This window comes from Lycium ferocissimum, chromosome 7 (assembly GCF_029784015.1).
Source record: "Lycium ferocissimum isolate CSIRO_LF1 chromosome 7, AGI_CSIRO_Lferr_CH_V1, whole genome shotgun sequence".
In the NCBI taxonomy this organism is placed as follows: Eukaryota; Viridiplantae; Streptophyta; class Magnoliopsida; order Solanales; family Solanaceae; genus Lycium; species Lycium ferocissimum.
The window spans coordinates 55,601,677-55,628,347 of NC_081348.1; the positions used below are offsets into that span (position 1 = coordinate 55,601,677).

General features: G+C 33.4%; 2 protein-coding genes across 3 annotated transcripts; both read left to right on the forward strand.

Annotated features, from left to right (window-relative positions):
• Window positions 1-773: 773 nt before the first annotated feature.
• On the forward strand, window positions 774-5,687 carry LOC132065700 (methyl-CpG-binding domain-containing protein 7). Its single transcript, XM_059459210.1, has 7 exons — window positions 774-1,039; window positions 3,190-3,309; window positions 3,454-3,492; window positions 3,815-3,937; window positions 4,631-4,792; window positions 4,879-5,110; window positions 5,453-5,687. Exons 1-6 carry the CDS (start codon window positions 827-829, stop codon window positions 5,104-5,106), a joined length of 885 nt encoding a protein of 294 aa, XP_059315193.1. The 5' UTR covers window positions 774-826; the 3' UTR covers window positions 5,107-5,110; window positions 5,453-5,687.
• A 13,389-nt stretch (window positions 5,688-19,076) lies between these two features.
• LOC132065701 (protein ALP1-like) lies at window positions 19,077-26,602 on the forward strand. 2 transcript variants are annotated; one of them, XM_059459212.1, is made up of 3 exons: window positions 19,077-19,425; window positions 19,604-19,764; window positions 25,377-26,602. In XM_059459212.1, exons 2-3 carry the CDS (start codon window positions 19,635-19,637, stop codon window positions 26,414-26,416), a joined length of 1,170 nt encoding a protein of 389 aa, XP_059315195.1. In that variant the 5' UTR covers window positions 19,077-19,425; window positions 19,604-19,634; the 3' UTR covers window positions 26,417-26,602. The 2 variants fall into 2 exon arrangements, with proteins under 2 accessions (XP_059315195.1, XP_059315194.1); XM_059459211.1 differs by having other exon boundaries at window positions 19,078-19,425; window positions 19,600-19,764.
• Window positions 26,603-26,671: the final 69 nt, after the last annotated feature.

Below are 26,671 nucleotides of genomic sequence, written 5' to 3' on the forward strand. Positions count from 1 at the left end.
CCTCAATGCCACCGACACGCCGCCACAGAAGCGGCGCCAATATCCTTGTTGGGGTGTTGCAGAAAATATAGGATATGTCATTTTTAAAAAAAAAAAAAAAAAATTAATACATTTCAATTTACATGGCACTTTTTGCTTCTCAATTAGACTAATTTTGTAAGGTAAATTAAATTAAATCAACTTAATATTTTAAAACTAAAATTTAGATATTCATAAACTATATAAAGAATACCATAAATTGTAATTTTTCTCATGTCAATATGATGAAAAATACATTATAAAATATTGATAAAAATTTATGTAATTTGAATCTCGAAAAAATAAAAATATCGCATAAATCGGTACAAACTAAGTAACGAAATAGTGTCAACCAAAGTGAAATAGCGTCAACCAAAGTGAAATCGCAGCAGTAACAAAAAGTTCCACAAAAAAGAATACCCCCTCCACTTCAATTTGTTTGTTTTATTTTTCTTATTAATTCGTTTTAAAAAGAATATCTTTTTTTGGACAAACTTTTTAATTCCTATTTTCTACGTAATATGTTTAGAATCACAAAATTAAAAGCATTTTAATATATTCTACATATTTTTATCTTTAGTTTAAGATTATAGTAAGATTTCATGTCTTTTAACTTTTTTAAACTCTGTTTCAAATCAAACTAGACAAATAAATTAAAACGGAGAGGTAAATAAACAATGTGTGCTCAAAACAATAAACAACCTTTGCTGTTACATTCCCACCAGGTGGACAGAGTTTGCACAAAATATATATGTATATATATACTATACTACGTGTGGGTGTCACTTTGAGAATCTTGTAGACAAGCATGGAAAAACACAATTCCTCAATGCAGCTGGTAGCAATGTCACCGACACGTCGCCATCGAAGCGGTGCAGAGTACCAAACTGACGGTCAACTAATGACTGTGCCACCTACCACCACCGCCATTACACCATACACTTCTGTTTCAAACTTTAAGCTACCACCTGGTTGGGGTGTTGAAGAAGTGCCTCGCTCTGACGGATATCGAGTTGACAGGGTCCATCACTTTTCCTTCTTTAACATGTTGCAATTTACTTTAAGTGAATTTGCTGTAAATATACTTGCTCTTTGTTTCCATTTTGAAGTGAACTTTTATACACTAAATGGTCGTTTGGTTTGAAGACAAGTTAAGCTGGAATTAGTTATTCTAGGATTAGTTATTTTGGTATTGTTTTGTTAACAGTTTGGTTTGTTGTATGAAAAATAACATGCATGGCATATTTTTAAAGAGAAGTTGCTTGTTTACAAAAATGCCCTCCAAACTAGCTGGTAGAAAAAAGATTTTGAGGGATTTCAAGGGTATTTTTGTCATTTTCATTGTTAATTCTGATACTATTATTGCTAGTTCATCACTTTTCCTTTTAATATTTTTGCTGCATATACTTGCTTCCATTTTGAAGTTAATTTCTATAACTGAAGGGAGGGGTCGTTTGGCAGGGTGTATAAAAATAGTGTTGAATAGGGTGTATTAGTATTGTAGAGATTAGTAATGCTGAGATTAGTTATGCGGACATTATTTTTATGGACTATTTGGTTTGTTGTAGTAAATAGTAACATGCATTGCATAATTTTTTTAGTACTGAATAGGGTTTATTAGAATAGAAACTACATGGTATTGTTAATGCTGGTTTACTATATATGTATAAGAATAGTACTGAATAATGTGTATAACAGAATGTACTGAATAGGGTCTTACTTATACATAGGTCGCAAACACTACCAAACAAGGGATTAAATAATACCAAAGCTAATATCAGTATTATTTTCTCTAATACCTCCTACCAAACAACCCCTGGCAGTATAAATAAATTACCACATGTGACATTGCAGTCTATGATAAATGAGATTAGAATTTTTAAAAAAGTAAGACAAGTAACACAGGTGTAATAGGATAAAATTCACTTATAGTATACAAATTCTTTACATTTATCAGTGTATACAAATTAGATCCTTCTATCTTTTTACTTCACTGTTTCTGCTTGTTAACTTTCAACAAGAGAAAAATGGGATGAATGTCACTTTAAGGCCATGAGATTTTGAGTTAGGGTGGTGTGGTGAACTGGGTTAGTGGAAGAAAGATATTGTAAATTGCTTAATTAATTCAATTTGGGGATAATTGAAGTTGACAGGGTAACATGTCGTATGATTTTTGTCTCTCCAACCTTTAGGGAGCAGATATAGCATGTTAAAAACGAGTGCGAGCACGCAACAATATATACATATTCACATGGTTGAGAATTTCACAAAACATATAACTATACTAGGCATTTGGACGTGAGTTGGTTGAAATTTGGAAAAAAAAAAAAGTAGTAGCATTTGATCTTGAAGTTGAAAAGGGTATTTGGAAGTTGAAATTGTATTTGGAAATGAAAACACAATTGAATTTTAGTGAGTGAAATCTTGAAAAACTTCTAAAATTCTGATTTTTTAACTTCAAATTCTATATTTCAAGTTTGAAGTTGAAGTGATGTGCCAATTTGATAAACAAACGCTTTTTTTGGTAACAACTGTATAAACAAACGCTTACTTGAGATAATCTCCAAATATTATTTCAAATCTTTGAGCCAAAATCTATGGCCAAACCGGTAAGTCTGCATCTATTGTGCCGAAGAAAAAGTGGGTGAGATGTTAACTTTCTATCATCTGAAGTTATTGCTAGTTATCCTGTAACTGAGGCATTTTAAAGGTTGAGTTTTGCTATAGCATCAAACTTAAGTTCTTCCTTTCTTTGCATTTTTATTTCTTTATTTTGATGCATAGAGTATTTTTAATATCACAAAACCTGTTTTGATTCATTTTTTCATGAAATTTGAATGTTAGTAGACAACTAGGTAATTTGTCCCTGGGAACGTCATACAGTAGGTTCACACTATAGCTGATGAATAAGAGAAAGACTAACCAGGACTAAGAATAAAGCTGAATTGAATTAAAAATTGATTTAAATATGAGATCTTTATGGCTTTGTCTCTGAGGTTATGTCGCGTGTGATGAAAGAATTATGTGTCTGTACCTTGAAGCATGGATTTAGACCTTCAATTTTACAAGTCTGACTATTTTAGATCGTTTCTGTTGTGTCATAAAGATACAACAAGTCAATTGTGTTTTTATCACATCATGCTCTAAAACATATATTATGTTGTGATGCAGTACTACTATGAACCTGGGACTGGACTAAAGTACAGATCATTGAGAGAAGTCGAACGACGATTGAATGGTGAAATATTTGCTCCTAGAACCAGGGCATCGGTAATGAGAGGCTATCCTAAGGCAAGTCTAAGAGTTGAATATTTTCACAAAGATTTAGTACTTTCTCTAGTCTGATGATGTCTGAGTATGAATCTCCTTTCTTCTTCTTTTTTACGTGGTGTTTTTTTCTGTTTTGCTCATCCACGGAGTATTCATCCTTCACAGAGTTCTCTATCTCGGAAGACGTTTATTTATGGTGGAAAGGTCAGACTTGGCTACACTTTCGCCCTCAGTTCTTTTCTAACTCTTTTTGTGTGGATGGAGTGTGTTGAATCATTATTATAGTGATATGTTTTCTTTAACTTTATTTACATTTTTTCTTGTGTTTTTTTATCTTGGGTTTGGGATGGGGGCGGTGGGAAGGAAGAGGGTCATGTTGTTGCTCTTCTTCTTCCCCTTGTTTTTGTAATTGAAAATTGAAATTTGTAACAAAGCAATGGACTTAGATTTGAGAAGAAAACAAATTATGGTTTTTCGTAAGGGAAATTATTAGGAAACCTGATAATTGATGTCGACGAAATTTCAGTTCATGAGTATGGATGAATGGGCAATTGTGCCATCAACAAGTGCAGCCAACTTTCCCTGTGAACTTCCTGATGGCTGGGTGATAGAAGAGGTACCACGTAGAGATGGAAGCAACGTGGATAAGGTACACTCCTGTCCTTCAAAATAGTTAATTCGTTTTATCTACCTTGATATCAGGCTGCTGTTATGTTTTCTCAGATTGGCCCTATCATTTATGTCTAATAAACCATGGTACATTAACGGATCCGAGGTAAAATTTCCAGTAGTTTGTTAAGTATAGTTTTCTTCTTTAAGGTAAGAGCATTCCCCTAAGGACGGATAGTGGGAGTTGAGGCGGGGTGGTAATAGAATCATTCTAAATACTTTAACCCTTTTCATAAGCTTTTACTAAACATCATATACGTGCTTCATTTTGCACGTTATGCGGAGTGCTATCCGAAGAGCTATTTGAGCATGCTTTTGCTTTTTACAAAATTTATCATAGAGAAATTATTATGGAATTCTTTTGATTGTTGTCTACTTTATTCTATAATTCAGTTTTACCTTGTTTAGAACGCACTGATTTGACTTCTGAAGCATCATCAATCATCATAGGGTATTTTCACATATAAGCATATTAATGCAGTTATTAGCTCTCATCTTCTGTCTATTTCTTTTTCTGAGTTTATGAAGTTTCATCTATTAACATGCTGTTCTTGTCCGTTTTGGCTATTATGATTTACGACAAAGATTTTTCTTTTCGCCTTTTCCTTCTTTGTTTTGGTATGTGCCAATCTGATGAAATTGTAAACCGGTTTATTATTATCCTCCTGTACAGTATTACTATGAACCAGGAACTGGACAAAAATTTAGATCCAGACTAGCAGCACTGAGATACTTGGCGGAAATGAGAGAACATGTTCCTTTGTCTGCTACTCTAGAAGAATTAAAAGAAAATAAGCCACTGTCCAAGATGTTTAAGTTGCAACATCCAGCAAAGGTAAGCTAATATCCAGAAGCTCAATATAAGCATAACATTTTATCTTTTTTGATGTCAAGAATATGTCTCCTTTTTTGCCTTTGTAGAGATCTCTTCCATGTAAGAGAAACATTGCTCAAGAAACTTTGGACCAATCCTCATTTCTTTCTCCACCAGCAAAAGTAAATTGGGTTCTATCTAGTCCTAAAGGGGATGCTTGGAATCCTTTCATTGCTGGAACACCAATTCCTGATTCAGTAAAACAGCAATGGACTAAAAGATTCCTGTTGTTCATGAATGATGATGAGACCCTGAATGCAGAAAACTCGGACTAGAAAGGTAAGCCAAAGCACTAAAGCTTCAATTCTTCTATATTCCCTTCATATACGGCATATTTTCTCTGGAAGTAATGTTCCCAACAACTCATGGAGCGCACCTAAACACCTCTTTTCACGTTCATTAAATCGAGAACTTTCTCTTAATATTTCATGTGCATGTCAGCTGAAATGAGACAATTCAACTATGGTAGTTTCCAACTCAAAGCTCTCTGCATTTGTTTTGTCAGCTTTCATGCATTATATGAAGCATGAGTTACCTTTTCTTGTAGTAAAACAACTAAAATAGCACTGCATATACCACTGGTGCGTCTAATCAGATGGCTGTACGTTATCTTCCTTGCAGGCGTTAAATGGAGAGTCCAAAAAGAATGCGGTTGGAAACAGTTGTTTATGCTCCAAGAAAGCTTGGACTGCTTCTTACCTAGAGAATTGCATGCTATCTTGTACATACTGACATTATGTTACCTTTTTTCACGTTGCTATCATATCACTGCATAGAATCTGTTGTCCTGTTAATTCTGTGTCTTGTGACAATTTCGGATACTTTCTTCTATGGTGCATGTCAGTTCAAGTGTTAATCCGGTGTACTACATGTGCTCTGATTTGAAAGCTCGCGGCTGCTTGAATCAATAACATATCCTTGCCAAAACGCTCCTTCACAGGCGAGCTCGGGTAATGTAAATGTAGACAGCTCTACCTCATCATTGGAGAGGCTGGTTCCAAGATTCGAACTGTGAGCACCCGTAAAAGTCAGAGCACTTCTCCATTGCCCCTTGACCCGCCTTCCATTTAAAATAAGCCATGTTAGTTATCCTAAAACTTTAAAAGTGCATTAGAGGAATTTTATGTTAGAAAATTGTGAATAGTATTTCAAAAGGAGTATTCTTAATTGGTTAATAGAGCTCTCTTCTTTCCTTTATAATGGGTTATTCTTTATTTGGCTTGTAAAGAGTTAGTAAATGGAATTGTGCTAGTGCGCTATTTCTGAGAAATACACTGTTTGGCAAAATACCCTCCCCCCTTGCTGCTGAGATGTGCGTAAGGCCTAATCCAAAGCGTAAGGCCTAATCCAAGTTATGATTTGAAAAGGGCAATTTGCAGGATTGCCCTTCGCGGGGTGGTCTTTAATTTTTGCCCTTCAAAAAGATGATCTTTAACTTTTGCCCTTCAGGCAGAATTTCGCTGCACATGAGGCTTAAATTCTGCCTTGCGAGATTTTTTTTTTTTTTTACTAAGCTGGGGTTCGAGTGAAGGGTAAAACTTAAAGAACATCATTTGAAGGGAAAAAATTAAAGACCACCCCACATGAAGGGCGATCCGCCCAAAAAAAAAGATTTGAAAATAAAGAAATTGCACGACTTCCCCTTCAAATGGCCTGGTCTTTAAAAAGTTTCCCCTTGAAACGGGTTGGTCTTTATTTTTTCCATTTAGCAATCGCACTTATGGCTAGTGGGCATAAATTCTTTAAGAGCGCAAGATATAATTTATTGATATTATGATGTGAAAATATAAATTTATACCCCTGAAAAGTTATTCGTTACGCGGTAAAAAATTAAAGACCAGCGCATAATAAGGCCATAAGTGCCAATGACCCTTTGAAAATAGGGCAACTTACAAGAATAACTGCCTTTTAAGGGATGTTAACAATTAGTAGCTATCTTTTATCAATTTATAATTCGTAGGTAGTTTATGGCAAATTCGTTGTATTTGAGTGTATTTGAATACACTGCTTAGTTATATCCAGCCTTATCTGATGTCACGTGTATTTGACTGTATTTGAATACATGCAACCTTAATTTCTCTGAATACATATTTATTCAAAATGATTGCATTCCAAAGACATTTAAATACACGACAGAGTTGTATATTTTATTGTATTTATATATTGATTTATCCTTTTGTTTTGGTTGTATTTGGCTGTATATAGATCATTCAAACAACACATACAGTCAAATGCATCTAGTTTGCCATAAAATAAAACCAACCAAATACATTAAACTTATATTTACACTCAAAAAATGACGAAATACACTCAAATACTCTCAGATCTGAGATACAAGAAGGAGAAGAAGCCATGGATTCTGGTCAAATCTTAGGTCAAATGCAAAAAAAAAAAAAACACACTAAAAAAATGACGAATACACTCTAATATACAAGAAGGAGAAGAAGCCATGGATTCCGGTCAAATACAAAAAAATACACTAAAAATATGATGAATATCTCATGTTTGTTACTCAAAGATCTCATGTTGTTACAAATGGACCGCAAATAAAGACCCAAAATCCGACTAAACATTCAGCCCCAATTTCAATTGCATTTTGGCGGCGAAGTTAACGCCACTGCTTCTGGACGGCGAGTTTCCAGCGAAATCGAATTGTAAGCTCCTGAATTCTACCAAAACCCTAATTTGCATTCCTAATTCTCTAGATTTTATTTGAGTTTTTATTGCTGTTTATTTGAAATCTTATAGTTACAGGGTATAGAATAGTAAGGTTATAAAAAATGAAGTAATTACGAGGTGGTCACTGTTTCAATCAATCACCTATAGCACAAAACTATGCCTCCACTACTTTTATTCGGATTTGACCACATCTGGCCGGAGAGAGGCACTAGGGAGAGAGAAAGGTATTTGGCCGGAGAGAGGGAAAAGTATTTGGCCGGAGAGAGAGAGAGAGAGAGGTGAGGGAGAAGAGAGGAATGAGGGAGAAATACAAGTCATGAACCTAATGTATTTTGGTATAGCTATGAATGGTAATTTACAGAATCACTGTAGCTACTAAATATAAATAAATTAAAAAGTAGTTATTATCAATAATTACCTCTTAGAGGTAGCAATGCCAAGTAATTATTCCAATTTTGAGCCTGTCATAAATATGTCCAAATATACATGTTTACAGAAAATAGGCAAAATCAGCTTCTTGATTTAATAGTCAGATTCTTAACAGTTTTAGCCATTTTCTCTTTCGGAGAGAATGAAGTACATATACATAAGAATAGGATTTACAAAATATGACGATACTTTTCAGTTTACAAAACATAACAATAGATTTCTTACAAAACATATACGAAAATTTTCGCTCAAGGCTTGGAAAATTCACTCAAAATTTGTGTATGAAAACTGTATGAAATGTTTATATCTTGCTCAAAGATTAAAAAATCCACTCAATATTTTGTGTATGAAAACTGTATGTCTCACTCAAGGCTTAAAAATTTCGCTCAAAATTGTGTATGAAAATTGTATGAAATATTTACATCTTGCTCAAGGCTTAGAATTCTCACATTTTTCGTGTATGAAAACTGTATAAAAACAGTATGGAATATGTATATAGCTGTATAAAATTTGTGTAAAGTTCATGTTAGGTTTTGAAAATTTAATACAACAACATTGTATACAACTTTCATTCAAATTTAATACAATTTTGAAACTCGCTTTGAAATTCAGATGAAATTAACTACAACAACATTGTATACAACTTTCATTCAAATTTAATATAATTTTGAAACTCGCTTCGAAATTCAGATGAAATTTAATACAACAACATTGTATACAACTTTCATACAATGTTCATGCAAATTAAAACAACTACAACAATATAGAAAACTTGAAATATAATTTTCTGTAACATAAGTCACGATTCTACCAATATTCATTCAATTTTATATTTTAAATAAGTCAAGATTCTACCATTATTCATACAATTCATTGCCCAAGCTCCTAATTATTCAACACCTAGAGATCTAAAATTCACGTGAAACATAGTCGACTTCAGTTTTCCGCTTGCTAATCTTCTTTGGGACAAATCGGTATGAAATATGTATATCTCTGTTGAGTCGTCAACCACCACTCTACCATGAAAACCACCTTAAATCACTAATAACACGACCCCATCAAAAAAAAAAAAAAGCATTAATCCATCTTCGTCAGCAAAAGCAGTAATTGCTTTGCATCTTCGTTTCTTCTGCATTCTTCTTGTTTCTCCCGGATCTATGGAACCGCTTCATCGGTGACGTCAGTGGAGAAAGGTAAAGCTTAAGGTTCCACCATTGATTTCTCTGAAAATCAGCCCTCCGCCACTCTTCAACCAAATATCACTATGGGATAGTCAACAATTGAGATCCAAACACCTGAACTACCAGTTCCACCATTGATTTCTCTGAATCCCGTCTCTATTTTTAGCCCATTAAATCACCATAGATGAGTTAATTAATGATAATTAAATAATTAATTATAAAAAGAATGTGGCAGAGATTGCAAGACCAAAACGAGAGGAGACGATCTTCAATGTGGTGGTGCCGCTGGACGTGCTGGGTGCCTCAGTCGGAGTTGCACTATCGGCAGTGAGGTAGTGGGTGGGGAAGAAGAGTCGTTGTCGGGAGATGAAGAAATATGGGGTGAAGGAGAATGGGGAGGGGAAGGGCTGCATTTTAATTTTTCCAGATTTGTGCATGAAGGAGAATGGGGAAGAGGGCTGCCCTTTTAATTTTTTAGATCTAGTATATTTTGTAAATTTTGTTGTTATGTTTTATAAATAAGAAAAAATATCTCTATAGTTTGTAATATAGAATGTTAACTAGTATTATTAGGTCATTTCCTCTTTCGTGAATTTGAACGGACTAACCACCAAATGATGTGGTGCAGTGGATGGGGTTGTTCCTCCCTTAACCAGAGGTCTCAGGTTTGAGCCCTGGGTATGAAAAATTCTTTATTAGGTAGCGCTTCCCCCAAAATAAGGTCCTACGTGGCACGAATTCGGATATAGTCGGGCTCCAATGCGGATACCGGATACTGAGTGGGAAACTAAAAAAAAATAAAAAAATATTCTCGTCGGTCGTCGGGTCATAGATTTTAATTTAAAGATTTGAAATAATATTTGAATATTATTTTAAATAAGTATTTGTTTAACAAACTGACTCATTATTTTAATTTTAAACTTGCAATATAGAATTTGAAGCTTGAAAAAAAAAATAGGTTTTAGAGAGGTTTTTCAAGTTTTTCTTTTATTTTTCATGCCAAAACTTCAAATGTTTTCATGTTCAAGTACAAACTTCTACACACACTTTTTCAACTTCAAATATTACTTTTTTCAAATCTCAATTAACTGAGTGAGTCATGTCCAATATTAAAAATTTGCAATATTATTAGCATTTCCTTTCTCAATGTTTTCTTGGTCTTATAACACTCGCTTGCTTCATTTTCTGATTACCAATTAATATGCAAGTAAAATACTTTATAGCTGTTACAAGGGAGTAATCCTTCCATTGTGTTAAAGATGAATCTTCAAAATGACGTGGATTATACTTTGTGTTTGTCAAAACATTGTTGGTTATTTCCTCGTGACTTAAACTATCCCTGTAGTATATATTAATATCATAGTAAGGGTGTGTTCGGTCAAGTTCGATTGGTCAAAAATTTTGAAAAATATTTTTTTTAGGAAAATAAATTCCTTAAAAATGGAAAAAATGACTTCCCTAATCAAAATAGGAAAAACATGAGGTGAGATAGATGACGATCCTACGCCCTTACTCAAATTCTTCGGGTTCAAATCTTAGGAATGAAGAAATCTTTCCTGGCAAGGAATCCTTAGCCTTTTAATTGTCCTACGCGATACTAATTTAAATTATAGTAGATAACAAATGTTAAATGATTATGTAAAAAACTGAAAGCATGAAATACTATACTTTAATCACAGGATAATATTATATTTTCTATTAGAATCATCCTAAACATTTTATTTCTTCTGTTAAATAAATTTCAATGAGAACAAAGAAACAGAAAATCCATAATTACATTGGGGAAATCCTTCAAGTGACATCAATATTTTAATTAGTCGAGAGAAATGGGTTTGTTGTCCTTTACAAACTATTTTTAATTTTATGACCCTTTTACAAGAGGTCTTCATTTTTTTACACATAAGAAATCTGAAAGAAATACATAAAAGATTTGAAAATGTTATTTTTTTCTATTCAAATTGTAAGAGGGCAAGAGATTTTATTTTCTCTTTGCCTAACCTTCTTGTAGTAACTAATTTATGATGTTTTGTGATGTACCCCTTGCTTTTGCTTTTTGTGAGGTACCCCTTGCTTTTGCTTTATCTTCATTTCCAAATAATTGTCTACGTACTATATATCCTCGGCAAATCAAGCTTTGTAATGAATGCATTGAATGGTTCTAGTATCAGTAAAATCTAGTCGTTAAGTTCTAACCCCACTAAAAAAAACCTTCTTCTATACTACTAGAGATTGGCATACCAACAAGCTCAAAAGGAAAGTATAATATTTTTCTCATTGAAGTATAACTTTTGCAACTATACGTGATACGTCAACTAAATTATGTCTAGAAATATACTGGATTCATTTTTTTAAGGAATGGTTCGGTGACTAATTAAATACTTACTCTCCCTATAAGTACAATTGCAGAAGTACGGCACATAAGAAAAGGAATTTTATAATCCACAACCTACTACTCCACCGTTTTTATTGAAGAAAAATGTAGATGGAAAATAAAATTAATAATTGAGATATACAGTTCTAAAAGCTACTAGTTCGATGGGGCCCGTGTCATGATACAGAATGGTAATTCTAATTGAAAAATATAATAATTTGTGTAACATTTTTCGAGGAGTAGTAATTTGCATTTTTTTTGCAATTAATTTAATCTAATGGTACATTAATCATTTTTTGTTGATAAGTCTTGTGGATAAAAGTGTTCACAAAATCTTCTTATCAGTTTAATAAAGTTAGCTAGGAAAAAAAATCAATTACATAAGAATCTCACTGATTCAACACGAATAAAATATGACATCATACAATCACCAAAATTCAAGGTACGTAGTTTTAACTTCTTCAAAGTGATTATTGAAATATATGTTTCTCTAATATTTTCTCCGTCTAATTTATGTGGCACTAAGTTTGACAAAGTTTAAGAAATAAAGAAAGATTTTTTAAATTTATGATCTAAAACAAACCTTAAACATTTGTGTGTCTATAAATCATTTCATTAAGGGCAAAAGAAAAATTTTAAAGCTATTTTGTTTTTAATTATAAAAAGATGACATTTTTTTAAACAGACTAAAAAAAAAATGATTTCATGTAAATGGAAACAGATGGAATAAGAGATAAGAAGACATCCACAAAAAGTTACTCCATTATTTACAAAGACCCAGGTAAATTGTGTTAAGAAAATCAATGATGAAAAAATGAGAATACAAAGGAAAAGTAGCATCCACATGGAGAAATTTCATAGGATCAAATAGTGTGTAAGGACGATAACTTTTTCGTATTGACGCTTATATATAATGCTCCATCCGTTTCAATTTTGTGTGTTGGGGTATATACCATTGATCATGCATTTATATAGCCAAAACAACCATCGATGAAATGGAGACATGTGGATTTTAATTAAAAAAATAAAAATTACAATAAATAAATAAATTTGGTCTCTTTCTTCACCAAATAGCCTCCCACCTCCACCCCGCCCTTCCTTCTCCATTTAGACACTTTAGGTGGGTCATTCCTATTCCACTTAGAAAGAGACTTTTGTTGATGCTTCTCGGCGTTTTCCGAGCAAAAGCAAAAATAAAAATAAAAAATGTTTGGGGTCGCCACCATTTCGTTGATTTCTCAGCACATCCATTGTTGTTCTTGTTATATTCTAAAAAAGAGAGACAAGATCCGGTCGTGGCGTCCTCAATTTTTAATGGTCAAAACTCCATAGTTTCGAATTTACAAATTATTGCATTTACAATTAAAATGAGTTGACACAATTTAATTGAGTTGGCACAATTTAAATGAAGATGACTTTACCTTTTTAGTTAATTTTTATTTTCTTTTTTGATTTAATTGGTCACTTAATCCACGTAAAAAATAAAAAATTATATTTTGAAATTGTTTCACGCATCGGTGTTGGTTTTGCTCGAAAATAATGTCCAAGTGGCAAAAAGTGTTTAAGTGGAATAGGAATGACCCACCCGAAGTGAAAAAATCGGAACAAGTTAGTCACTTTTTGGCCTAACTTTTTCGGATTGACGCTTACATATAATGCTTCATCCGTTTCAATTTTGTGTGTTGGGGTATATACCATTGATCATGCATTTGTATATGATATATATTCTAACAATTGTCACGGTTAAAAGTTTAAGTGGGAGATTGTTGGGATATATACTATTAATCATGTGTTTGGATATAGTATTTATTATAGAACAATTATTTAGTCAATTTTTAATAAAGAGTTAAATAGATCATGTACTAGTATGTATGTCATTTACTTATATAGTAGATGATTTAGTGTATAGAGTTTAGCTTATACACGGAAGATTAAATCATTGGTTCTTATAAGTATAAAGTTTATGTTCACAATCTAAGATGAAAATTGGACAAATCCATCAGTATAATTGTAGCACAAGATTAAATATAATGTATCTTTATTATGGGAACGGTATAGTTCCGTCTTCTTGTGCTAGTACATTTTGTATGTATTGAACGGATTAAGTAGAGATAAGTGTTTTTGTACTGAATATATAAAATAAATTCCCTAGTTCATTAAATGTACTTATACTCTTAATCTTGATATAATTATTACGATCAATGTGATTTGTTTATTATTTTGATTTATTAAAAGGTACGACTCAATTGCGGGTCTATGTATTCCTAGTAAATTGGATAATGGCAAAATACATTTGTGAAATAATAATTAGTTGATAGAATCCATATCTCGACTTTGAGATTGATGATACCCCCTTATGAATGCTTATAAGTCTCATGTGAAATCCCTGCAGGTAGATTTGGTATCCGTCACATGATATAAGTTAAGCGGAAATATAAAGGATTTGATTAGTTAATGAATTAAATTGTCAGTAATTTAATTTAATTGATTAGTATCTCGTAATCTTAACATGGGGAGTTAAATAAGATTTAATGAAAGATTTCGAAATTAAACTGAAGAGTGCAATTACAATTTTTTAGTAGAATAAATTGTAATATATTGTGGTAGGATTAATTCATTCATATTCCAAATTAATACCACAATTGGAAGCTTCGTTATTAAATCAGTGGTCCCTGCTATGCCTAATTATTCTTGAACTTGAAAAATAATATTCTTTGGGGAAAAGCAAGCCCACACATTTTAAACTAGGATTTGCACCCTAAAACGTGGTTAAATATAATATGCTTTTTAGCCCTAAGAGAGGCGTTTTTTCCTGAGCCGTAATACTTGCGCACACAAGTATTCACAGTCCAAAGGCTAGTTAGGTTATATAGAAGAAGACTGCAGACTGTGGAACTGGAAGATGATCTCGTAGATTGTTTCTGCTCGTGATTGAAGGTTCGATTAGCGGTCGCGGTCTTGATTTTATGTTTGATTAAAATCTGTGATTATGTGTTGTCTATATTACATGCAAGTTCGATCCTGGCTATTTATTTCCGTTGTTTATGCTTGTATTCCATCAATGTGAACGTATCTCCTTTTTAGTTCATGCCAAAAAGAATGACCACTTTCCACATTTGGAAATAAACAATCTTTATGCAATGATTTATAGCCACACACTATATATGTGACTCATTTTACACCACAAGTTCAAAAGTTTTCTCTTTTTCCTTAAATTCCGCGCCTAGTCAAATAGATTCACATAAATTAAAACGGAGGGAGTAGTAATATTTCACCCTTGTGCTTAATTTTTACTCCTAAAAAGCGCTTATATAAAAGATAGTTGCAATTGAAGCAAAACTAAATGAAGGGAAGGGAAACAAAAAGGCTAAATGATGCATCCACATGAAGAGTTTAATGAGGAAAGGATTTCCGTTTAGTTTAAAAAGGAAAGAGAAAATGGTGTTCTAATACATATTTGACATTTTTGTGTCTTTATTTCAATGCTTGAAACTTATTGTTCCCGAGTATATTCCCTAAAAAGTTATTCATGTATTGAGATTTGGCTACAAATATCATTTTTGTTTCTTTTAGAATTAGAATATCGCCCAACTATCACTATTTTTCCTCAGAATATATTCAACAAACAAAACCCTCCTTCTTTCCTAGTTGGCATGCCATGTCACATAAAATTCTATTTTTTAATAATAAATTTATGGGAAAAGGGCCAAAAATGCCCCTCAACTATGGGAAATACAGCAAATTTGTCCTTATATGAACTTGGTCCTAAACATACCCTTATCATTGGTGGATTGGCTCAGATTTGTCCCTCAACTCTTAGAAATAGAACAACTTTGCCCTCCATTTAACTTGGTTACCAAAAATTCTTTTTTTTTTTTTTTTATCAATATAACTAAGACTCGTTACCAGTGGCGGAGCCAGAATTTCCGTTGAGGGAGTTCAAAATATAAAAAGTAAACATACGAACAAGCTTAAGGGGGTTCAACATCTATTATATATACATAAAAAATAATTTTAATCTTGTAAAAACAGTGTTTTTTTCCGCCGAGGGGGTTCGGATGAACACCCTCGGCTCTATGTGGCTCCGCCACTGCTCGTTACATGTAAGCTAAACCAAAACCAAAGCATTCTGCATCGTATGCCAATCAATTAACTTGGATCTCCTGCTAGATACGTAAATTAACTAATCTATATTGCTTCTCTATGTCTTATTATATAAATTCTGGATTCAAATGTCAAATTCTCATAAAAATGAACTGACACAAAGTTCTCTAATGTTATCAAAGCTAGAAGCATGGTGGGAAAAAAAAAATCAAACCTAAGAGAGTGTTGAGGGAATTCAATTATTTTTAAAATCAAACCAAAAAGATTCTGCAAGGCTAAATAATCTGCAATGTCTAAGAACAAAAAGGCAATTACTTCAGTTCATAAACGGGTCTTACGAAACGCTCATCACCCTTTCTAGTCTCAAAGTTTTCAGTTGATCTTTTACACGATTAAATTTTTTAATTTAATAAAATGTATTTAAAAAATAAATTAAACACTCTAATTGGGTTAAATGAATATAAGACATGAGTTGATTGGGTAAATGGGTTTGGCTTGGGTTGAGTTACATGGATTTGATGACTTAAATAAATTTACTATTAAAAAATAGAATTTTATGGCATAGCATGTCAACTAAGAAAAAAGGAGGGTTTTGTATGTTGAGTATATTCTGAGGAAAGTAGTGATACTCTGATCCGTAAAGAAACAAAAATGATATTTATAGGCAAATCTCAATACATGAATGACCTTTTGGGGAATTTACTCTATCGTTCTCTTATATTTGTCATTTATAAATAAAGCAAATCGTTTACATTCTTCTGGAATTTTTGGATAAAAACTGATGTCTTACGTCTGATATGTGTAATGTGTACATCTGTACATACATTTTATCTTCTTAGAACTAGGATATGATCGGTGTAACGGTAGATTCAGAATTCAAACAAATGAGATTTTTGAATTGAAAGAATGAACTTTGAAATTTATACCGATATTTAGTTATACTAATTTTTCACACATGGTTCAATCGCGACACCTTTATTGAACCAGATGGTTATAAGTCAATAAAGAAACAATTCTACAATCGCAGGTCAATCTACAACTGAATTAATAGTAAAGTCATTTGACATGGTAAAGCTAACAAAAAAATTGTACATATTATTAGGTAAAATAAAATACAAATAGATAGATCAATTACTAACATAACTGGAATTTTAGCAAATTGATTGATGATTGGATAGCAGCTACTAGCATCTTATCTATCCCCTTAAGCAATAAATTTATAATGGTAACATCGACCAACTCAGGGCTTGATTGTGGCTGCACGAACTAATATTTTTTTTGGGCTTAGACACGCATTATTTTAAACACAAAGTACATGTTAATATATAGTTGAAAAATAGTAACATATGTAGTGGTATTCGACAACCACTTAGCCTCTCGACCTACTCATTTAAAGCAAAGTTTTTCGGTTACTTGTAAAGCAATAGAAAAAAGAAAAAAAAGCAATCGAAAATTATTTAATTGTATGAATTGTCTCATTTAAGGTTTACCTTTTCTTTTTTTAATCAAACACATATTTTTTTTGGTTGATGTATGGCATTAAAACTTGAATTCACTACATCTAACTCTTTCGTCCATCTTAAAAGGTGTAGTATTAATTAGAGAGCAAACACATTATTTATTTATTTTACAACAAAACAAAAATTAATGAGAAAATAATAAACTGCTTCTCTCTAAATTAATTTCCCGTTAATATATATTATGGGTCTAAGAAGTAACATGAGCAACCACCAAATTAAGGTGGTGATGGGGGGCAAGAATCCCCATCCTTGAGCAGTTGAGCCCTCAAAATAGAATTGCTTTTGGTAGGTAGTATTTTATTCGGAACTTTTCGACGCGACTTCGAGTTAGTCGAGCCTCAAAGCGGATACCCAACACCAGATGACAACCTAAGAAAAAAAGTCAAACCTGTTTTTCACCTTGAATTTGTCAAAATACGCGAAATTTCTTACATAGAGGATTAGATACAATAATTGGGGGTACAGATTGATTTACATTGCCCATCACTATTTAGCTATTGTAATTTGTTTTCGTGATAGCGGGTCACATGTATAGAACCAACTGAAATATCGGTCATGCTATTAATACATATTTTCTTGAAACACGTCCAACTACAATCATATCAGCACCCTCCACTAAAATTTATCCCTTTTAATACATTTATCTCGAGGAGTCTGATTTTTTTCTTTATGCATACACGTATTTTTATTGGAACATTCGTATATACTAATGGAATGTTTAGGATATATCCGTTCCAAGGCAAATTTGATCCTCTTCCCTAGAGTTCTCAAATGAGGAAATCCTGGGAGACTCACCGATTTTAACTACCATCCAAGTAAGATGCACACTAGATCTGATCATTATCCATCTGACCTCTGTATGGAGTGAAATTCGGGCTTGGTATGTGGACCAATCATAGATCGACACGTGGAGGTATCGACTAAGCCCTATTCAAGTTAATAGAGAAGTCCCCGATCACAACCCGAAGGGGTTCTCACACCATCATCCCCCGGCAAGTCTTGGACCGGTGGGACGTGGGATGCTCCGTGGTCGAATAAACAATAAAGTCGTTGCCAGAGGACCATTTTTCCCCTATCATGACACTTTTCCTGCTAGAATGCACTCCTAATAACTCTTGTCCAATGTCAGTCAGTCTCGAGCCTCCTGATACTGTTCGATAGGATACTTGTATTATTGAGTAGTCATTTCATTTGTACTTTTATGTCGAAAAGTCTAGGGTTTGCATAGATAATTACCTTCTTGGAGAAGGAATAGTACCTGCTCATCTTCACTTGTAACCCTAACTCCATTGTTGAATACACGAAATACCACATGCTTTCTACTTATTTCTTGTTCTTGTCCATTAACTTTACGCCATTTACGTACTAGCATTCACACACATTGCTCGATTTAACTGCAAGAAAAGGGTTTGAGCGAATACGATATACTTGTTTTTAACCACTTTCAAACAAATTTAATTGTTATCCTAAATCCCATTTTTAACGGTAAACAAGCTCCTCCACGTTCTTGATAGCCCATCTTTGTTCCAAAGAAAGTCTTTTAGTGGCACATTTCTACCCTTTTATCTGTTACTTAAAAAAAAAAAAAAAAAAGTGGACCGCCGATTCAGTCACAAAATACTTAACTTTTCTACTAATCTACAACCACAAGTGTACAATGTTAAATATGCCTCTTGTGAGTCTAAAAGTTCAAGGTTGACTCTGATACCATGTTAAATTAAATAAACTTATGCGCCTAAAAGTTCGAACTCCTAGAGAGAAAACACATTTTTTTATATAAGAAAAAAATGAGATAATAAACAAAAAAAAAATAGAAAAAAGCAATATTCTTTCTCTCTAAATTACCCCTTAATCTAGATTATGGATCTAGCAAGAATAGTTACAAATTGGTAATATCGACAACCTGACTTTACCTTAGCAAATAGCAACCCTTTTTTTTTCTTCCTTTGATTACGCTAATATTTCTGTCTGTTTTTTAACTCTGAAATCTATGAGCATTGACCATTGTAAAGAGAGTCTCATTCAAGTCTTCTTTTTTTTCCTTTGAATCAGATTTTCATGTCTTTCACATTGTCTTAAGCAAAAACAAACACAACATAACCAATACTCCATAAAAAGCATTCTCCCTATCTCTTCTTGTTCTCTAGTGTATACTCTTTTTATGTCAAAAAACCCACAATATACACTTTCTTGGTCTATTCTTTTTCTATTTTTCTTTCACAATATATATGCACTTTGCATGCTTTGAAACATTTCAAGAATACCACTCAACCTAAAACACACACACCATTGACATCAAAGTAGCTTAAAGTAAGTGAATTTATTTCTATTTGCATATGTAACTTGCATGTTTTTATCTATTCAACACTTGTATATATATATATGATATGATCTTTCTTTGTTGTTTTTTGACTTTTATGAAGAAATGGGGTTTGTGTTATCTTTGAATTCTAATGAAGTTGTTGTGATTTTGTTTGTTTGAAGCAAGTGAGATTTGTGGGTTTTGATTGAATTGAGTGATGGGTCCTGTTAGAGGGCATAAAAAGAAAAGAAAAGTAGACAAGAAAGTTGAAAAGGAGTATTTAGCTTCTGGGTCTTCAGAAAATGGCTCTGCTGATTGGTGGGAGATGTTATCCAAAAGAATTGCTGGTAAAGTTATTATCTTTCATTAGTCTTTTTTATGTATGTGTTATAAAAATGTTGTCTTTTTGATGTATTGAATAGTGGTTCTTGATTTACCTTTGATCATGTTTTGTAGGAATTTTGATTTATGGATAGTTGAATTCGTGTTTTTCGTTACCTTTCGTTGATGTTACATGTTTATGTTCTCTCAATGCGCTGCGAATTGAGAACTAAAAGATCCCTAATTTGCATTTGTTTACGAGTTTCGATATATAGAATGCTCTTGTTTCTGTTGTGTATGTGCGGAAAAGAAAAATGTTGCCTTTTTGATGTATTGAATGGTGGTTCTTGATTTCCCTTTGATCATGTCTTGTAGGAATTTTGATTTGTGGATTGTTGAATTCGTGTTTTTAGTTACGTTTTGATTGATGTTACGTGTTTATGTTCTCTCAATGCGCTGCGAATTGAGAACTAAAAAGATCCCTAATTTGCATTTTGTTTACGAGTTTCGATATATACAATGCTCTTGTTTGACCTAACATAATTGATTCATTAAGTTACCAAATGATGCAAGAGAAAAAGCTAGAAAGAGTTTAATTATTATGCGTTTGTAACATCAATGAGTCGGATTTGGAAATGTGTTGATGTTTACAAAGTTTGGAGCACTTTATTAAGTTCGTCCTGGTATGGGCGTCTTGATTTTCATTAATTTTTTGTTGAAGTTTCCTTTTTATGATTAAGCTATTTTGAGTTAGTAGCATGTGCAGTGTACTTGTTTGAGATGGGCAAAAGATTGAGTGCCATTTGAGGACCTGACAATATGTGCTTTGATAAGTTTATCCCTGATTTTCTTGTCAAATAATCCATATTTGGACTGCTAAATGGTACTTATAAGTGGTGTTCATATGAGTATTATGAATTTTTATTTTATTTCTATTGATAAAACCATTTGAAGAATTTCATGTGTTTAATCAACAATGTGAGCACTTTGCAAATGCAGGTAGGATGCACATTGTGTTATGAACATTACTACCTAATTTCAAGTTATAGAGGAGAGTTTTTAAAATTTATCTGCATAATACTCAGTGTCATTCTTTTTTACAATAAAAGTTGCTTTGCGTCAATGTTATGTTTTACCACTTAAGCAAAAAAAAAAAAAAAAAAAAAAAAATGTTTTACCATAAAAATGTAGTCATGATCCTTTTGCTTTTAGTGTACGTGGGCTGGTGTGAAGCTTACATATTTTGCAATATCAACTATAAGTCTTGGTTCTTCGGTTTCAAGATAGTTTCTTTTTTGTGTTCACAGTAGTAGGAAACTGATGAGTGATAACTAAGACTCTCCTTACACCTATGGCTCCTAATTTACAGCTAACATTTATTCTTCTGTTTTGGTTGATGTGTTGTTTCTTTTATTCTAGAGCTGAAAGTCTGAAAATCTGGAGAAGATAATTAGAAGACCTTGAGAATTTAAACCAAGTTGCCAACCAAAAAAAAAAAAAAAGGAGAAAGAAAACAATCTTTTAGAAACATGGAATTTGGAGTGAAGTGATCAACTCATCATTAGCTTATTTTAAGTAATCCCAGTTGTTAGCCTAGACGGTGAAGATCAGTATTAGACCTAGCCTTAAATTGATAAATTGAACCCGCTATCCAACAATTAAATCTTGTAGAGCCGAAAATGAAATTTGCAAGTGTTTAGGCTCTACAAGTGGTTGGCTGCTAGAATTGCTATCTGCTTGGGCAGTTAGTGATATGTTATTTCCTGCCTGTGGCTTTTCACATATTGACCAAGTTCCACATGCACAATTACTTCCAATAAAGCTTTGTAACTCCTTACCTTTCTACCCCGTAATGCTTAGGGAAGCAGTTTTTTGTTGCTTCAACCAAATTATAACCAACCTGCTCATCTTTCATCCCTTAGAGAACCATTTACAATATTTAGCTGGCTTGAGATCTTGATGTGAGATTCACCTGCACGTGAGAGTTTCTGTCTGTTATCCTTGGGTAACATCTACTGATAATAGGTGATGATTAATGACCAAAAAACATCCTGCTTGGCTAGTACATTCTTGAAAATGTGTTTCCTTCTCTGTTTTCCCTTGCGCTGTTTGAAAATGATGTTTTTATTAAAGGCTGTAAGAGGAATTTTTTCTCTTTTTTGTTTTTTAAGTAAAAAATGTTGAAGCATGACCAAACGTACTTATTCATTCCCTTTTAGCAGTTTCTGGTTTGGTATTGTCACGTGGATGTAAAGTTTCCATTCTACATGGAAGCCATGAACTCAGAGTTGTACAGTCCAAACCTCTACTCTCCCTTGGCTGCAAACAAAACTGGCTTGGTCATATAGAGATTAGGTTAGTATATATCAGATTCGGTTAAAGGTGTATCTAAGGAAGCCATTTGGCTGAAGTACTCGGACTAAAGGAGATATCAAGATCAGACAAGGTTGCCGAAAAGCCCAACATAATGGCAAATAAACTGAGAAAATGGAAGTTAGAAAGGAAGATTCTTGGTTTGCCATTGCATTCTTTTAAATGGTTCGAATATTGCTGACTTGGAGAATAATATCACTCTTCTCCCTTTCAGCTGATTACATGGTGGTCCTCTTGTTTTAGCTAGCTAGCTGTGTTCCTCTCAGTGTCTTACACATAAAACACGGTTCAGGTGAAGCCATTAAACCTGAATGTTTCATATTTTCAGTATGAGTTAAAATTGGGTTTTTAGTGAAAAGAGAATGAAACATGGATAGATTTATAAGTTGACCCCACAAATGTTCTAGCTGCTTACATTATGTACCATGAGGCTATTTTTCAGTTAGTTAAAGCTGCTCATACTTGACGATTCTGTACTCTACGTTACTGGATAAAGGAAACGTCCTGTCCTAGATCAGTTTAATTTTAGCTTTTGAAAATATGTCCTTGCCGTAAATATTGAGCATATGTGGTTTCTCTAAAGATCAATTAACTTTTGAATGTTTTGAAAATATGAAATTTATGAGGCATTTTTTGTACTGAATTGTGAGGGTAGATTAAGAGGAGAATTGATGGATTTCCCAAAGCAAAGGCCACAGAGGTTTCTGCTGAAAATTGCTTCTGTTAATGCAGATTTACTAGAATAATAAGTAGTTTAGTTGCAGGAGGAGTCTTAGTTTAGTTAGATAAGTTTAGTTGAGATAACTTAGGTTTTTGAATTTTGTTCTGCAGATTTTCTGTTTTCAAGTTGGCTATTTAAAGCCCTCTATACTAATAAGATTATTGAGAGTCATTTTAAATTATTCTCCCAACGTTTTCTGCTCCATTTTTTAAAAAACCAACAGTTTCTCTACTACCATTCTTACTGTGGAGATGTAGCTGAACCAATATGTATGCCTATTATTTTAATAGGCAATAGATGATGATTAAGGAGTTTATGCAGTAAATGCCATTTTTATCTGCTGCTATTATTCCTTTAAATGTTCTAGTACAAAAATATTACCAGAATCTATTATGGTGCTTATGCCATTGCTTTCTGCATGGGTATCATGATGATATTCATGTAGATTTATAGCTACAAAGCTGTTGAGTTTGAAAGTGAGATGTTTAGTTAGTGGTAGAATAGTAGTCAATAAGATATTCTAGCTTAGTTTCTTTGAATGAGAAAAGGTTAGAATGAGGAGATGCTTATCAGCTCTTTCATCAAGTATATCTTTGTCTATATCAAGCTTAGTGCCATAAGTGGCTAGATAACCACAATTTACTTGGTGCAAAAAGTTGACAGAGAATTAAAACCAATGAGGTTTTTAGTAGAATTGATTTCTGATATAACTTCTTCATGTACTCCATAGAACCACTGATGGACAGTCCACTTTTTTGTGAGACAAAAAGAAGCCTCAAACTAGTGTCAGTTGTGTGAGGCACATATAAAGTTTTTCTATTTTATCCATAAAAGATACTAATAGCAATGGTTTTTATTTTCTTTCAAAAAATCGATTTTGAGCAGCACCTTATGTCGGGTTTATGAGGTCTCCAGTAACTATTACATTCTTAAGTAATCAATAGACTCTTGGAGGTTTTCTGACCCTACAAGAATATGCTACAAAATATTTTTTCAGAAAAATTATTATTACAATAATAGTTTCTACGGAGGGTTTCTGCTTCTTGTTGTGTATTTCTTCTGCATGTCCACTGGTGCCTCCTATGCTTGAGGGCACAATTAGTCAAAATTTGGTTATTTTGTAGTTTGAACTGCCATAAGAATGGTGTGCCATATTTGACAGCATGGGAAGGAATTTTTGTTCTGAACTATGTGAGAAGTACAAATGAAGCTCACTTTACAAACCTAACAATGTAGGATCATGGAATCTAGGTCGAAAGAAAATGAAAATGGTGATGAAGATATCTAAGTTAGCACTTCAGAAGTTGAGACAGATGATTAAGTTAGCACTTTGGAAATTGAGATTAGATGGAGACCTGACGCGAAGTAATAGACTTTGTGAGAACCCCTTGTTTACCATATTATATTATTAATAGAGGTGAGTAGGACAGAGGGTTCAATTTATAGAGTGAAAGGAGATAGATCTTTTGAATTGGTTCTTAATTAAACAATTTATCTACTCAAGAAATACGAAAGTCGTAATATATTGAATACTATTCTGTTTTGCTCTTTTCCAGTCATTTAAGATAAGATCAAATAGATAGTTTTCTGTTCCTTAAGTTAAATATTGAGAAAAGAAATAGAAATATTTCAGGAAAAAGGTGTTCCAGTCACAGTAAGAGTTGGAAAGCAAAGAAAAACAGAAGTCCAAAAAATGATCAAAAGAATAATATTTGTTGTTCCTTGTTAATCTTCTGTTCCTTGATAATTGATGGTCCTTTATTGTCTTGATTTTTATAATGCTACGCTGGAAAATATCAAAGCAAGGTAGAGATAGAAATCCCTCGTTCATCTAAATTAGTTATGGAGATCTGAAGAACTAGCTTCAGACATGTGAAAATCTATCAAATAATGTGATAAAAGGCATCGGCTCACATTTTCGACTGTACCCTGTTGAATACTTCAATTTTTATGTTCTTTTGGAACACATTCATGCACAAGGGCATGAAAATATCCATGTTGACAGAAAATGCCATATGAATTGCATTTGTTGATCGTAGTTGTGATTACTCTGATAAATGATGAATGGTTTGATCCATTATGGAAGCTTCTGGAAAACTACCCTTTTTAGTTGCTGCCCAACTAAATTGTACAGAAGAACTTGAAAAGCTTTTGCAAGCCTGTTTTTTATTTTCTGAAACTAATTTTTAAATTCTTGTCAAGCAGTGAAAGTAATGTAGTTTAAAACTATTACAAACATAACCACCAACCTATTAATTCAACCAAAATGAAGACTGCATGAAGTCAAATGATTTATCGTGCAATGTTGCTTAACATTAAACATGGTGCTGTTAGATGTACTCAACTGTGTGATTTCCATTTTTTAAAATCATTTTCAGATATGTATTTGCATGATAGTTTTAAATAACAGCAAACAGGATTACTTTACTTATTTTACCTTGCCTTCTTAATCAACCAAAGTTCTTGAACTTGACAATTTTTAAGCTCTAACAGCATGAAATTTTATTATTTTGCTGCTGTGGATAAATTAATCTTTTTCTGCAGGAAATGTTTCTCCTTCAAAAGGTTTGGATAAGTTCCAATCTGTTTTCAAGATGTCTAGAAGAACTTTCGACTACATATGTTCCCTTGCAGAGGAGCACATGCAGGCGAAATCAGCCCACTTTGTGTTTTCAAGTGGCAAGCCCATGTCTTTGCCTGAGCAAGTAGCGTTAGCTCTAAGGAGGTTAAGCTCGGGTAATTCACTAATTTCAGTGGGTGACTCGTTTGGGACCCACCACTCGACGGTGTCTCAAGTAACTTGGCGCTTTATAGAGGCTATTGAGGAAAAGGGGCTTCACCACCTACGGTGGCCCACAATGGAAGAAGATATGACACAGATAAAGTCAAAGTTTGAAAGAATTCAAGGACTTCCAAACTGTTGTGGTGCGATCGATGCTACACATATTACAATGATGCTATCCTCTTCCGAGCAGACAGCTGATGTATGGCTAGATCAGAATAAGAACCACAGCATGGTTCTGCAAGCAGTTGTGGACCCCAAGATGAGGTTCCGTGATATTGTCACGGGATTGCCTGGGAAAATGAATGAGAATTCAGTGCTTCAGAGTTCAACGTTTTTTAAACTCTGTGAGAAAGGAGAGAGGTTGAACGGGAACAAGATAAATCTATCTGAAGAAGCAGAAGTACGGGAATATATCGTTGGTGATTCTGGTTTTCCCCTGCTACCTTGGCTTCTAACTCCTTATCAAGGGAAAGAACTTTCGGAATCTAAAGCCGAGTTCAATAAGAGGCATTTTGCAACTCGTATCGTGGCACAAAGGGCCTTGTCTAGGCTGAAAGAAGTTTGGAAAATGATTCACGGAATGATGTGGAGACCTGATAAGCACAAGTTACCTAGGTTTATCCTTGTATGCTGCATTCTCCACAACATTATTATCGACATGGAAGACGAGGTATTGGATGAGTTACCTCTATCATCTCATCATCACGACCCGGGGTACGGGCAAGAGGTTTGTGAATCCGTCGACAAGACTGCTTCAGATTTGAGGGAAAATTTGTCCCTTCACTTGTCTGGGAGGTGACATTCTTAAATGATGAATAGCATAAGCTGTCAATTTGATGGCTGATAGAGAATATTTTCAAAGATGTTTAGGCATTTATATTTGGTTTTTAATTATTATATTACAAGTTTGATTAGGTACTCTGTTTCAGAGTGGATAATTGTAGGAAATAAGACATTATGGGGTTAATTTCCTTTTTTAAGCTTACATTCTTTTGTTAATCCTAGGAATTTATGGTGCCAAGGGTTGCCCAAAATCTTGGTACCTTTTAGTTAG